This window comes from Theropithecus gelada, chromosome 6 (assembly GCF_003255815.1).
Source record: "Theropithecus gelada isolate Dixy chromosome 6, Tgel_1.0, whole genome shotgun sequence".
In the NCBI taxonomy this organism is placed as follows: Eukaryota; Metazoa; Chordata; class Mammalia; order Primates; family Cercopithecidae; genus Theropithecus; species Theropithecus gelada.
In genome coordinates, this window is record NC_037673.1 from 107,569,188 (window position 1) to 107,583,966 (window position 14,779).

The 14,779-nt window shown below is 41.3% G+C and overlaps 1 protein-coding gene across 13 annotated transcripts in view; it reads right to left on the reverse strand.

Annotated features, from left to right (window-relative positions):
* Positions 1 to 14,779, reverse strand: part of NREP (neuronal regeneration related protein) — a 242,308-nt gene that overhangs the window by 23,197 nt on the left and 204,332 nt on the right. The window contains exons 1-3 of one of the 13 annotated variants that reach the window (XR_003119932.1): positions 5,263 to 5,354; positions 4,838 to 4,879; positions 3,471 to 3,627 (exon numbers count right to left, since the gene is read on the reverse strand). The exons of 2 other annotated variants lie outside the window; for them this stretch is intronic. Coding sequence is in view for 8 of the 11 variants with exons in the window: in XM_025388853.1 (XP_025244638.1) it covers positions 3,471 to 3,473 (3 nt within the window). In the remaining 3 variants the exon portion in view is untranslated. 10 more of the 13 variants (XM_025388853.1, XM_025388856.1, XM_025388860.1 and 7 more) reach the window with 10 other exon arrangements.

Here is a 14,779-nt window from a genome sequence, read left to right on the forward strand (position 1 = left end):
TCAAATACCGTTTCCTACCTGAATTATCTCTATAGCTCAAGAGGAAGCTAGACTGGGCTTAACCCAAATAGACTATCCCTACTGTCCTAATTCCTCAAACGATTCCCAATTCTCCCCCTCACTGTTCACTGGAAACTGTGGTGAAAAAGACAGTACCATATAAAATTACTCTCTTAGGTACTCCTCAGCATCTCCACCATCAAGAGTCACCGAGCAATTGGTATATTTACATTCTAAGCCCAATGGCACAAGCTATGAATAGGATCACATCCCTCCCCAAACTTTGTCTTTTTCTTTAAACAAGGAAACCTTATGTTAATGGAGAGATTATTGAAAGAGTGTTCTTGTAAGCCCATGAATGCCACTTCACAAACTGTACAGAAAGCAGAGCTCTATGAATGGTACAATGGAGTCAACTCATCTGTTTTAAAAGCTCAGCATCAGTCTTAAAGAGAACTTATATTGTTCCAATTTCTAGGTCTCTGTTAAAACATAATGAGCCCATGCTTATGTCACTGTGAGTCCATGGCACACACACACTGAGAGGCAAGTTTACTGTGTAGAAGGCAATCATGTTGAAAACCAGGACTTAACCTTGACATTGGATTAAATAATTTTTTTTTCAAACTAGTCAATAGAATCATCTACTCATTCTGAATTGTTTTCTTCTCATTAACTTATCCAAAGCAAGTACCTTTAAAATAGAATACCTAAATAAATAGTAAGAACTCATGTAAAATACAATCATAGCAATTTAAATTTAGCAAAAAGACAAATGTAAATTAAAGAAGTGCTGAAGACTTAATATCCTACTAATTAAAAAAAAAAAAGTGAGGGTGGGAGAGGCATGGGAGAGGCATATTTACTAGAAAACAAAAAGTTGGAGAATGACTTATAGAAAAAAATGTTCCGTTCAACTAAGATACAGCAAACTATACTCAAAATGGACACTTTTAACAGTACTCTTGAGTTGCACAACCCCAGGTGCCACCATGTACAACTTTATGTAAATAGCACTCCCTGCAGTGGTGCTCAAGGAGGCCCATACAGAGAACACAATGTGATTGGTGCCTCCTAGAGCTGCACGATTTTATATACATATATATAAATATATATGATACAGAAGGCACTCGAGAATCCTTAAGTGTCTCCACATTATTGTAAAACATTATCATTTTAGGTATGTAAAAAGTCTAGATATTGAATCACTGTGTTATGAATTCTAGAATCTACTAGATAATTTCTTACGCTAAAATGAGCTGATTATAAATTTGTATTTGAAATAAGCCCTTTACTAAATAGGTTAAATATACTGAAATTAGATCTTCTTTAGCATTTTAAATTATGTAACTGGAAATGCAAGTTTAACAGGAAAGCCATGCTTATGTATTTTCTAGAGGTGTCAGGAGTTAAATCTACTGCTTCACTGGAAGCAGTTTCTATTGTATGTGGGCTAAGTCTTCACTCTAAGTAAGCCAGTTACAGAGGTCCACAAAGTAATTCCAGTTTTAATAAAGGAAAGAAAACTAACTTGATTTTGCCAAAAGGGAGAAAGAGGAGATACAAGGCACCTCTAGTATCACTTCTTAAAAAAAAAAAAAGTGAAACTTTTTTTTACATTAATATGTGCAAAGACTTTTAAGATCCAGACTTTCCGGAAAAAGAGAATTGCTAGAAAGTTACTTGGAATCACCCACAGACAATAACTGTCAGTGGTTTCATTTCAGGCAATGGGCTTGTGCCAAAAGGGACTGACATCTTGATGAAAGGATCACCAAAAAGTTGTAAGAATTTTTTCATGAGTAAAAATCCTTCCCGGAGCAACAAATTGTGATTTTCCATTCTGCCACCATACATAAACGATAACTGCAAAAAAATTAACATGTAATAATAATTTCCATCTGCTTTTCTGCATTCAAATGGTTCCAACTTCCACTCTCAGCTTTGGCAGGCATGCTTACCTTCTACAAAGCTCATTCTACTTACTACTACAGAACCATGATATCTTACTCTTTGAGCTTGATCTATAGAGTTAGTTTTGGCAGGGTCAGTAGTCATATTTATGTTTAAACTGGTCACCTGACATATTGCAACATACATGAACCTTTGTGATCTATTTATGGTCACAGAAAGTAAGTAAGGTTCTGAGATAAAGAGCTTGGAGGCAAGGTGATGTGGCCAGTCACAGTAAAAAAATAAGTAAACACAAATACTTTACAGCAGTTGATTTTATTACCATCCTATTATTCTATGACAACAGCTAATTAAGAATTTAATATGAATTTAGGAATCATTTGCACAAAATCCATTGATTAGCTTAATTTTATGTTCACTTCTTTCGTCTTTCTACCTCAAGTTCCTTAATTTGATTATTTTCAAACAAGGTCCATGTGGTGCTTTGATACCCACTTGTTGAAATGGCAAGTGAGGCATACACAAAAAATAAAACACTTGTTAATAAAAATCAAACTGAACTCATTTCACTGCCTGATTCACTTTCCTCCTTGGAAGCTTATACTTGGGTTGTTCTCAAAGAAAACATCAAAGATATCAGATTAAATTTTGATTCATTAAATTCCACCCTCATTTCAAAGAAAAAAAAAACTAAAACTAAATTTGGATATCACACATTCTAAGTGACAAAGAGGTGTTTTAAAGAGTATAAACATCTGCAGTAGGACACGCTGTACTTCACTAAAAAGTTTTATGACATTTCTATTATTTTTTTTTAGTTCATCTTATTTCCAAAGAGGAAATTTTTCATAGATGATTAATACACTTATTCAGCTGCTTTTAATGTGTATTCCTTCTGTTTCTTTAATCAGTAATCAAACATTAAACTGCATTCTCTGTGGATCATAAGCTTTGTCAGAAATAGTTATACTTTTATTTAGAGGTTAACATGCTTGACTTCTAAAATTGAGTGCATGTCTCTCATAAATGAAGTTATAAATCAAGAAAAATAACAGTAATTGTATTTAAATAGATGGGGTACATCAATATAAAAATTCATCCTTTTCATCTATATTGCTTTAAAGGATAGCATATGCAGTAGCTGTTGATCAGGGAGACAGACTCCTCAGTTTTGGATAAGTTCGAGCTAGCTCTAAGACCCAAGGCTTTGTTTGAGCCCTACTGCTGTCACCACCTCCTTGCGTGTCACAACACATCACTCTTCTTAAAGAACCGAATAGTTTCTGTTGTTCAAATTAAATAAATCCTCGCTTCTGAAAGAGGAATTTTAGTTTTCTATTCAAAATAACTGCAAGTCAAAAGAACTAATTTGCCACATTCAATTCACATAAATTGCTGTACTGCAACGCTCCCAGGAGCTGGAGATAGAACCTTTTAAAGGTCAGATGGGGTGTAGAACAATGAAGGGTTGAGGCGGATGAAGATGGGTGGTTGATATTTATATGTAATAGATTGGTAAGAAGTATTGAGAGTCTTCTCTGATGACCAAGTCTTACCATTTTGAGAATCTTAGTCTTGGGCTTCTATTCTCCCTCTCTTCAGTCCAGGGAGACCAACCTGCAAAATATGTTTAAATACAGTAGACACATCGCCTCACCACAGGTCAGCAAACCAAAAACGCCTCTTTAGACGCTACAGACGAATAACGATTTTCTGTGGTTAACATAAGTTATATGCAAATTATTGTTAACTACTGGGATTTCTAAAAGAGCTTCCCAAGTGGCCTATAGGCTTAACTAGGGGACAAAGGAATCCCTGGTACTTGGCTTTGCAGAGTCCTGGGCTATTCTTAGTGTTTAGTTCATCTTTAAATTGCATGAGTTCAAAAGGTTTAGCAACTTAAAAGTAGAACCAAGTGATAAAAATAGATTGTTTTCTGGCTGCTCTTTGTTCCCAGACATACTACTGGCAGTATATTTGCAATCAAGACGACAGAATAGGAATCAGCCTTCCACCGTGTAGTGTAATGCCTCAGAGTGGATATTTTTGGAAATGGCACTGCATTACATAACCTTCCGTGTTTAAAAAAAAAAAAAAAAAAACCTACACGGCGGGGGGGTGGGGGGGAGTCAGGAATATACACCATTTGTCCTTCTCCCTAAACCAAATAAACATTAATGCACATACTGCTGCAGTGATTTACCCTCAACCTTTATGTTATCAGAAGGCAGCTCTTTTGTTAACAGTTATGACAAAAATTAAGATGAATGGAGAAACTAAAAGTTCTCAAAAAGGGTATCATTCGCTCTTAGAGTTTTCCTATAACGTTATTATAGATACACATAAATGCAAATCAGATTATTACCATCACCAAGAAGAAAACAGTCATTTATTTTTAAGGCCCTCCCCCCCAAAGTTCAACTGCTTTATAAGAAAATGCAGAAAAAAGTGCTGCAAGATCGAATGCCTAAGAAGACCCTCGGAAGCAGCAGCATTGAAAGAGTGATCAAGTGTAAGGACGGAGGGGCACAAATTCATTTTATAAAAGGGTTGGAAAAGCTTGCATGCACCAAAGTGCATTTAATGCAAAGAAACACAACAGTTTCTAACAATGCTTTATGAGCAAGAAGAACAAAATTAACCATACCAACAAGCACAAAACCCCACCCCTTCCCAAAAGAATTCATTTCTCCCTCTAAACTTGTGCATTTTAGAAAAAAAACCCAAGTCAAATTCCAGCCTGAATGCAGCACGACCAAAATGCCAGAATTTCTCCAAGGTACACGCTTCAGGTCTTTAAAATTTAGAGGGAAGAAGCATGAACTCTGCAGGGTTGAAGGGTCCAGCTAAGAGCAACGGCAAGGAATCGACACAAAAGAGAAAGCAGCGCTCCCAGCCGGGGATAGGAATGGCATATACTTACAGACAAAAGCCCCGCTCCCTGTTCACTCTCTCCTCTCTACACCTGAAACACAAATGTGGTTGAAAAAGGGCAACATGCTAGAAAGACAGCTTGGGGGGGGGGGGGGGGTTGGGGGAGGGAGGGGGGAGGGGAAAGGGGTGGAGGAAGAGGAGGGAGGAGGGGGAAGGGAAACAAAACCCAAACCGGCTTCACTTCCAAGAAGTGCAGCCTTGGAAAAAGGAGGAGGAGATGATCTCCCTGCCTCGCGCTCTCTCTCCAAGAGTGTGTGTGTCTCTCTCTTTCTCTAACAGTCTCTCTCTCTCCCTTTCCCTCTCTCTCCCGCTAGTGTGCTAGTGAACAATGAGCTAATTCTGATGGAGCTGGCGCGGAGCCAGCGCCCCAGCCTTGCTGCCACTGTGCAGCCGCCTAGGAGCCAGACTGCTTACTCGGCAGGAATCGGCGGCTCGGGGCCCTGTCGGCGAGCGGCCAACAGGCGCGCGCGCCCCGACACCCTGCACCCGCGCCCGAGGCGCCCCGCTCGCCGCGCTGCCCCTACTGCGCTGCGCGGCGCCCCGGAGAGACAAAGCGGACCCGCAGCTCTGCGCTCCGGCCCCGCCCAGGGAGCAGGGCGCGCGCAAACCCCCGGCCTGCCTCCCCACCCCCGGCCAGCCTCTCCGCCTCGACGTGCGGTTGCTTTTCAGACAAATAAGGAGGCGGAGGAGGCGGTTTGGGGGCGCGCCAGGCGTGAAGGCGGCCAGGGTGCTGCACAGTCCGGCGGCCCGCCAGGGCCGTGGGGAGAGGCGGCGCGGCCCATACTGTAATAATAAACCTGCAGCAGAGGGCATCTGAGGAAAAGAGGACGGCGACGGGCGGCAGCCGCCTTCCTTTTATGTGCCTGTCCTGAGCGAAGCAGAAAATGGTGCCCGCGGCGGCGCGGAGCCGCACGCAGACACACAAAGAGCCCGCGCAGCATGCATTTGCACACGGCCCAGGTCGGACCCTGCCCCTGGGCAGGGTACGCGCGCCCCACTCCCTTCCGCGGGGAAGCCCGGGGCGGGGAGCGCCCCCGAAGGCCAGGCCCAGAGGTCCTGTGGCTGCGCGTGCACACACACACGTGCACACAGTCACACGCGCACAGCCAGCCAGAGCTGCGGCCTGGCATGATCGGCCCAAGACATACTCCCCTGTGGCTTCCTTCTCCTTCCCTACACGCTCCCCCACTGCCTGCCCCTCTGAAACTGTGTTTTTTAAAATCGAGGATTGCTTTGAAAACTAAAGTGCTTTGCCGTTTCTGATTTTTGTAAACTCGTCTTTCTTATTTAAAATCTATATTTTCATAGTAATGTAATAGCTCAAATTTTGCAACAAACTCAAATAAACTGGTTCTGTTGCCAACAAAGCAGGATATCATTTTATGGTAACTGTCAGATGTTAAAGGAGAAGATTATTTCCTAATTAAATTGCCTTGCCAAGAAAAAGAGATATAAAGGATCATAGTGTCTTCTAAATTTGCTATTCACTTTTCCCCCAATCACTGAAGCAATGTTTTCCATTGTAACAAAGAAAATAAGGCAAATTTACGAAACTTAATTTTTAAATATGTGTTTACAGAATGTCTTGATGTTTTGGATTTAACATACTGGGTACCGAAATAGCAAACCTTAAAAAGCAATACTTTACACTAACAATTCTAAAAGAATGCATTGAATTCTCTATGCTTGTTGCTGGGACTATAGGTCGCCTTAAAAACTACAAAGCCATTGCTACAACAAATGCCTATTAGACTGCACTGGGTGTGATGTTTAAGAAGCATACTGAAAGCTTCTCTGAATTAATCTAAAACTTCACAGTCATTTTCCTGCAAAAATAAGATTATTGGGCCGGGCGCGGTGGCTCAAGCCTGTAATCCCAGCACTTTGGGAGGCCGAGACGGGCGGATCACGAGGTCAGGAGATCGAGACCATCCTGGCTAACACGGTGAAACCCCGTCTCTATTAAGAAATACAAAAAACTAGCCGGGCGAGGTGGCGGGCGCCTGTAGTCCCAGCTACTCGGGAGGCTGAGGCCGGAGAATGGCGTGAACCCGGGAGGCGGAGCTTGCAGTGAGCTGAGATCCGGCCACTGCACTCCAGCCTGGGTGACAGAGCGAGACTCCGTCTCAAAAAAAAAAAAAAAAAAAAAAGATTATTTGGCAGCCACAGCTAGGAACAAAGGGAAGAAATATAAAATTCAACAAATTCCCTTGACCCCTTCAGGTCAGTTCACCAGCCAGGGAAGTACCGGAAGGAAGGTGTAAGGCATAGGCTGGGTGGTGGGAGAGGGGAGAGGCCTGGGGGCTGCTCTGCAAGTCTGGAATCCCAACACACTGCTCAAGGGCACCTCAACATTGAGATCTTTGGCATTCACCTCAGGGTCAGGCCGGAAAAGAACCCCAAGGGCACATCATCAAATCAAAGACTACCAAAAATCTATCCCAGTAATATTTATTCAAAAGCTGCATCTAGGAGGAAACATACATACACATGCATACATATACAGGGACTTTAACGTTTATGTAAAACTTCCCTAAGATGTTCTTTCAAAACACAGAGAAATGTTAATTTTTCTCTTTCTTTCTTTCCTTTCTTTTTTTTTTTTTTTTAAGAAATGGAGTCTCACCAAGTTACCATGTTGCCTATGTTGCCTGGTCTCAAACTCCTGGAATCAGGCAATCCTCACTACGGCCTCCCAAAGTGCTAGGATTACAGGCACAAGTCACCTCTCTTGGCCAATTTTTCTTCGTTGTAACCATAGACATTCAGTGACAGATTTTTAAGTATCACTGTGTCAGGTGTGGTGGCTCACGCCTGTAATCCCAACACTTTGGGAGGCTGAGGCGGGTGGATCACGAGGTCAGGAGATCGAGACCATCCTGGCTAACACGGTGAAACCCCGTCTCTACTAAAAATACAAAAAATTAGCCGGGTGTAGTGGCGGGCACCTGTAGTCCCAGCTACTCGGGAGGCTGAGGCAGGAGAATGGCGTGGACCCGGGAGGCAAAGCTTGCAGTGAGCTGAGATCGTGCCACTGCACCCCAGAGCAAGACTCCGTCTCAAAAACAAACAAACAAAACAAAACAAACAAAAAAGAACACTGGGTCAGATTCATAGCTTCTTTATCTGTTGTGTTCCAGAAAATGGTTATCATCCAACTATCCAAGAAACATTCTTGAGTCTCCTCTAGGTATAGGGGGCTGTACTAATCACTTAAGGATATATAAGAAACTCATGCCATGTCACCTCACCCAAACTGTAGCTATAGCAGTCTCACAGTCCTAGCTGCCATGTTCTGCCCCCTTCCATCTATCCTGTAGGTGGTACGGTAGACCCACTCTTCTAAAATTTCTTTTTAATCATGGTATCCCCTGCTCCATTACAGGATAAAGGCCATATTTTGCCACAATGTGACTACGGTCTGACTTTCTAACCTTATCATCTATCTCTCAATCATAGAATATCAGTCCTTCACTTCACTGTGATTGATCATTTAGGGCACATAATTATGCCTAAGCCATTACCAGTCAGGAAGCAAAGTCACACAAAGACTGACTTCAGCTAAGATGTCTCAACCCTTGAGTTATATTGACATTTGGGGCCAGATAGTTCTTTAACAGGGTGAGGATGGAGGGTGAGGCTGTCCTGTGCATAGTATGTTTAACAACATCTCTGGCCTCTACCCATCAGATGCCTGTAGGAAACACCAGTTGTCACAACCAGATATGTATCCAGACCCTGTCAAATGTTCTAAGGGGTAAGGGAGACTCATCCTTGATTGAGAACCACTGGCTCTAACAAACAGATCCATTTCCTGAGGTGGAAAGAGGTAGCCTCCCTTGAGTTATGTGTGCTTCCTTCGAAGAGGGACAGAGACCTGACCCAAATCAGGATTTTCGTAGGGAGGAGGAAGGGGAAGTAGGCAATGTCCTTATCTTCATGGAATTTGTCATCTGGGGTGAAGGGGTAGAGAGACAGCCAAAGCCAAAGTTAAGGTGCAGTATCATAAGGATGATTGTAGAGTTCTGCACAGGGTTCACTGTGGTTGCAAGATTTCCTTTCTAAATCATACCAGTAGTTCGAAGAAAGTTTCCTAAGGGAGGTGAGGCCTAAACTGAATTTGTGAAGAATGAGAAAGAGTCAGCAATTTGAAGGAGGAAAGGGGCCTTCTGAGCAGAGGCAGAGGCAGATCATGAGCTAGTAAATTTGACTGATGACTGATGACATCAGATGGTATAAGAAAATAAAAACCCTGGGTCAGAACCTGATTCTTGGGTTCTGTCCCTGGCAAGTATGCCAAAGCATAGTCCCTCAGAGGATTTGCTCAGTAGAAGAGGATGTACTTTAGACATAGGATTTTTCTTCTCCCTCAGCTATTTCATTCTCAAGTATTTCCTGAATATAGCTAAATGTATCTCAAATCTATATATTCCTGCAACTTCATCAATTTTTGGTCAGTGTCATTGCTTGGGGTAACCAGTTCCATGAGTTTGAATTCCAGGTAAAAGGTTAGTAGAAAAGTGGTTAGAGCCAGCTCTATGTGGCCTTGGATAAGTCATTTAATCTTTTAGTCTGTTTCTTCATCTTTCAATAGGAGTTTATACCATAGTGCCAAATTGTTGTGTTATGTGAGACTGTGTACAGTGTTTAGCATATAAGTTAACATTACATATACAGTAGCAATAGGTATTATAGACTGCTTTATAGAACAAAACTTATATGATGTTTCCTGACGGACCCCGCCTCTCCTTCTGGCCTCACCTCTTGTCCTCTCTGGTCAGACTGAATGAGGGCACTTCTGCAGTGAGTTACACTGTTGCACAACCCTTGAGCCTTTCCACATGCTATTCCTCCTACTGGAAGGTCCCTTTCCCACTTCTTCAATTTGCTAACTCCTGCTCCTTCTTCTCAAATTCAGTTTAGGCATCACCGTCCTTTTAAGAAACTTTCTTTGAACTATTGATCTCATTTAGAAAGGAGCCTTTGTGGTCACAGTGCATCATGTACAGAACTCTACACTTGTCCTTATCACCCTACACCTGAACTTGGACTTTATTTTTCTGTCTTCACCACTAGACTATAAATTCCATGAAGGAACAGATTGCAGTATACATTGTTCATGGCATATGTAACATCCATTATCCCTTTCCTTCTCCTTAACGAAATCTTGATTTTTGTCCTCATCTCCATCCATCCCTATACAGCCTGCTAGATCCAGGGATGGTGACCCCGAGGAGTAGATTCTAATTATCTTAGCGAATCAGTGTATTGAATTACTTAGATCTGATAATGGGCTAATAAGCAGGTGACCTAAGTTCAACCAATCAGACTGAAGGGAAAGATTTATACTTCATGCTTAAGAAATTTGAATGCTATTATTAAAGTAATACAAAACTGTTGAAGAAATGTAATCTGAAAGTGATATGACAAGATTTTTTTTTCCAGGGAAGGTTATTCTGAGTAATTTGGAGGATGGATTTGAGCATGGAGAAGGGGCAGAATTGAGGAAATTAGTTCAATTTAGGAGAATATTAGAGCAATTCAAGTGAGTAATTATGAATGGCCCAAATTAAGATAGAGGCCATGGGAAAGGAAAAGAGGGAAGGAGTCAAGTTGCATTATGGAGGTAGAATTGCAGGACTCATTATGGGTTCACAAATCATGGCAGATTAGCTCGAGAAAAGAATCTAAGATGATTCTAGATTCTGGCTTTGTGACTGCTTGGATGATGATGGGATTTCCTAAAACAGAAAATACAGGAAGAAAAGTGCCTATGGGAGGATCAGTGGGTGACACTGAGTTCAATTTATACCTGTTGAGTATATAACCCACATATTCAATGATGTTCCAGTAGCTATCTTTGAGTAATTCTCTTATCACCAGCTCCCATTTCATCATGCTTTCTTCCGGTTATGGGCTGAATTGTGTACCCTCCTCCCACACACCACCCCCAAAATGTACATGCTGAAATCTGAACTCTCAGTACCTCAGACTGTGACTGCATTTGGAGATAGGGTCTTTAAAGAGATAATTAAGGTAAAATGAGGTCATATGGTCAGGCTCTAATCTGAAGTGACTAGTGTCTTTCTAAGAAGAGATTAGGACACAGACACATACAGAGGGAAGACCACATGAAGACATGGGAAGAAAGACATCTAACACCAAGGAAACCAACCCCAGCGACACCTTAGATCTCAGACTTCTAGTCTCTAGAACTGTAAAGAAATAAATGCCTGTTGTTTAAGTCCCCCGGTCTGTGGTACTTTCTTATGGCAACCCTGGGAAACTAATAGACCCCCCCTTGCAGCAAACATGTGGAAGAGTAAAGGATTTGTACTATTTGCATTTGTCATAAGGTTTCGGATATGACTTCATTTTACCTTAATTCTCTCTTTAAAGACCCTATCTCCAAATGCAGTCACAGTCTGAGGTACTGAGAGTTCAGATTTCAGCATGTACATTTTGGGGGTGGTGTGTGGGAGGAGGGTACACAATTCAGCCCATAACAGGAAGAAAGCATGATGAAATGGGAGCTGGTGATAAGAGAATTACTCAAAGATAGCTACTGGAACATCATTGAATATGTGGGTTATATACTCAACAGGTATAAATTGAACTCAGTGTCACCCACTGATCCTCCCACAGGCACTTTTCCTGTATTTTCTGTTTTCTACAAAACAAAGTCTGAGGAAGAGCCTGAAACTAAGGAATTTATATGTCCAGGGCTTTACCCAAACCCAGAAGGTCGCTTACATATGTGTATAAAAGTTGAAGTCAGGAGGGCTCAATTCAAATTCACGGCTCGTTTTTCTCAGAACAGCATTCCAAAACACATAAGGGAAAGGAAACCGATTTATAATTGACCCTGTCCACTTTCAAGTTTCCAGCTGTATTTACACAGCTGCTGAAGGCAGCACAGATGAGAGATTCTCCCCTTCACCACTGAGAAACCCACACCAGGAGTATGTTCAGCGCCTTCGTGTTAGAGAATTCAGTAAGTCTCAGGGAGGAACACAAAATATCAAGAACTCAGCCATCGACGTTGGGGATGCTGACAATGAGAGGAGGAAAAAAAGATGTAAGCTTAGCAAACTGAAATATGAATGTAAAAGCAAATACAGGAGGACTTACAACCTACATAACTCTCAAATATGATGAACAGTGCATTTAAAAGATAAAGGACAAATGTAAGAGGTGAGGAACGTTTGAAAATTATAGTGCTCTCAGTCTTGTATTTTACTCAACATCTGGAAATAATTGTAAATCCCTGGAAAAGTAAAGTTTGTCCTCCTGGAGGTGAAGAACAAGGAGGTTGTTGCAGAAACAAAGAGATAAATGAAAGGAATGTCTCAAAGGAAGATTTATCCAGATTATCCTACCACGCAAAACAGACCATATGAAACATATTTTAAAATTATCCTTCTGCTTGCCTTAAAACTGATCTGCATCGTGGTACAAAACTGTAAAAATAATACTGGTAGTTAATGCTGTTCTAAAACAAGAAAAAGAATTATTTTAAAAACCCAGTACGTCTGTGCGTACATGTGTGTGTTTGTGTGAGTGTGTGTGCACATGCACATGCTTATTTGTGCTTACGAATTTGCTTTAACAAAGTAGAATGTTTGTTCCCCCCGGAAGAATTTTGAATTTTACAATTACAAATGGGTATTTTCTGTAACACTGGGGAAAATGCAGAAACATGCTCTAAGAAGCTGATAACATATATACTGTTTGGTTATAGACAAGGTAGTGCTTGTCTTACCAACCCAGAGGTGGATTAACAAAAAATACTTCTAGATTTACATATCCCCTGATATGATGCCATGGTTAAAACAAATTTCATACATACTAAATATAATTTTGAAGTTAACTCAAGCATCTTGACAGCTAAGTAAAATACTATCCTGTTCCATTGACCTTAGCCTCAGATCTTAGGATTCAATAGGGCCTGCAGCATCCAGGGTTAGGGTTTCAGGCACTCCATTTAGGCACCTTCTTCAGCTGACCACTAGTTGTGACGTTGCTTCAGTTCAGAGGCAGAGATGGAAGGAGGAGGTTGACCCAAAAAGAAAGGGCTGATTGAAGGCTGTATTAGTCTGTTTTCATGCTGCTGATAAAGACATATCTGAGACTGGGCAATTTACAAAAGAAAGAGAGGTTTAATGGACTTACAGTTCCATGTGGCTGGGGAGGCCTCACAATCATGGCAGAAGGCAAGGAGGAGCAAGTCACATCTTACATGGATGGCAGCAGGCAAAGAGAGAGCTTGTGCATGGAAACTCCACTTTATAAAACCATCAGATCTTGTGAGACTTATTCACTATCACGAGAACAGCACGGGAAAGATTTGCCCCCATGATTCAATTACCTCCCACCAAGTCCCTCCCACAACATGTGGGAATTCAACATGAGATTTGGATGGGGACACAACCAAACTATATCAAAGGCAAAAAATATTTCCCTTTAGAATGAGGTTCTTAAAAAAAGAATAATGAGGTTTTTCTTTTCAAATGTTAAGGTAACATTTTCATTCTTATAATGATACCCAAGAAGGTAAACCCCTGCCAGAAACTTCAGACATTAGATGGTATGGTCCCCTGGAATTCATAGAAGTACACACATAAGGAATTATGAAGGTGTTTGCTTTTAATAATAATTTCATATGTTTGTTGCACTTTCTAACTTATAAAAATATTTCAATATGTATCTCACAAGCTATGAGAACCTGATTTTCACACAAGCTATGAGAACCTATTTCACAGATGAGGAAGCAGAGGTAGAAAAAAATGAAGGGATTTACATAGGATCACAGCTCTAGTTAATAACACTGATTGGACTGTCTAAATCAGCAGTCTTCAACCTTTTTGGCACCAGGGACTGGTTTCCTGGAAGACAATTTTTCCATGGAAGGTTGGGGGTATGGTTTTGGGAGAAAACCATTCCACCCCAGATCACCAGGCATTTGGTTCTCATAAGAAATGCACAAGCTAGATTCCTTATTTGTGCAGTTCACAGTAGGGTTTGCACTCCTATGAGAATCTAATGCCACCACTAATCTGACAGGAGGCAGAGCTTAGGCAGTAACGCTTGCTCACCCACTACTTACTTCCCACTGTATGGCCTGATTCCTAATAAGCCATAGACCAGTACCAGTCTGCACCTTGGGGTTGGAGACCCCAGGTCTAAATCATGACTAGACTGCATAAGCCCTCATTTCTCATAAAGTTGCATTTAAAGCAGTCATCCTCCATGTACAGGCACTGTTAGCTCAAGAACTATATTGCCCGTGTGTCAATTCTGTGACATAGGTATCGTTAGTATCCTTACTTCACAAATGAGAAACTGAGGTGGAGAAAGGTTAAGCCAACCCATTACTTAACATAGTGTAAGCAGTGGAGCTGGGATGTGAACCCAGCTCCACTGGAGAAGTTTGGCTCCAGAATTCTGTCTATTAACCGTCATGCTCACCTTCATTGCTGTGCCTAGAAGCCTAGAAATTTGCAGATCCAATGGACATGATTAGGGCTTCATCCTTGATATCTCTTTATTTCTTGGCTTCACTTGGTTCCCTTGGTTTCTTCTTTGACCTCTCCTTCTTGATTTTTTTTGCTGACTCATCTTCATTTTACTATCCATTAAATTCTAGCATTTTCCAGGTATGAAATGGTTCTTCAGGCAGAACAATTTGTAAAAATGGCACCTACACTTCCTAAATCAGCCTGTGAATTTTTTTAGGTGATTAATTTATTTCACAACTGGTTTTGAACCACACCATTTGCCATTTACTCCATCACATACTGATAATGAAATATTGTTAGAAAACAGAACTAAAAAACTGAGGTTCCTTCTCCGCACTTCACACATATATAATTATTTACATATTATTACAGTTCCTTTTAAAAGTGCACTTCATAACTTCAAGTTCATCTTG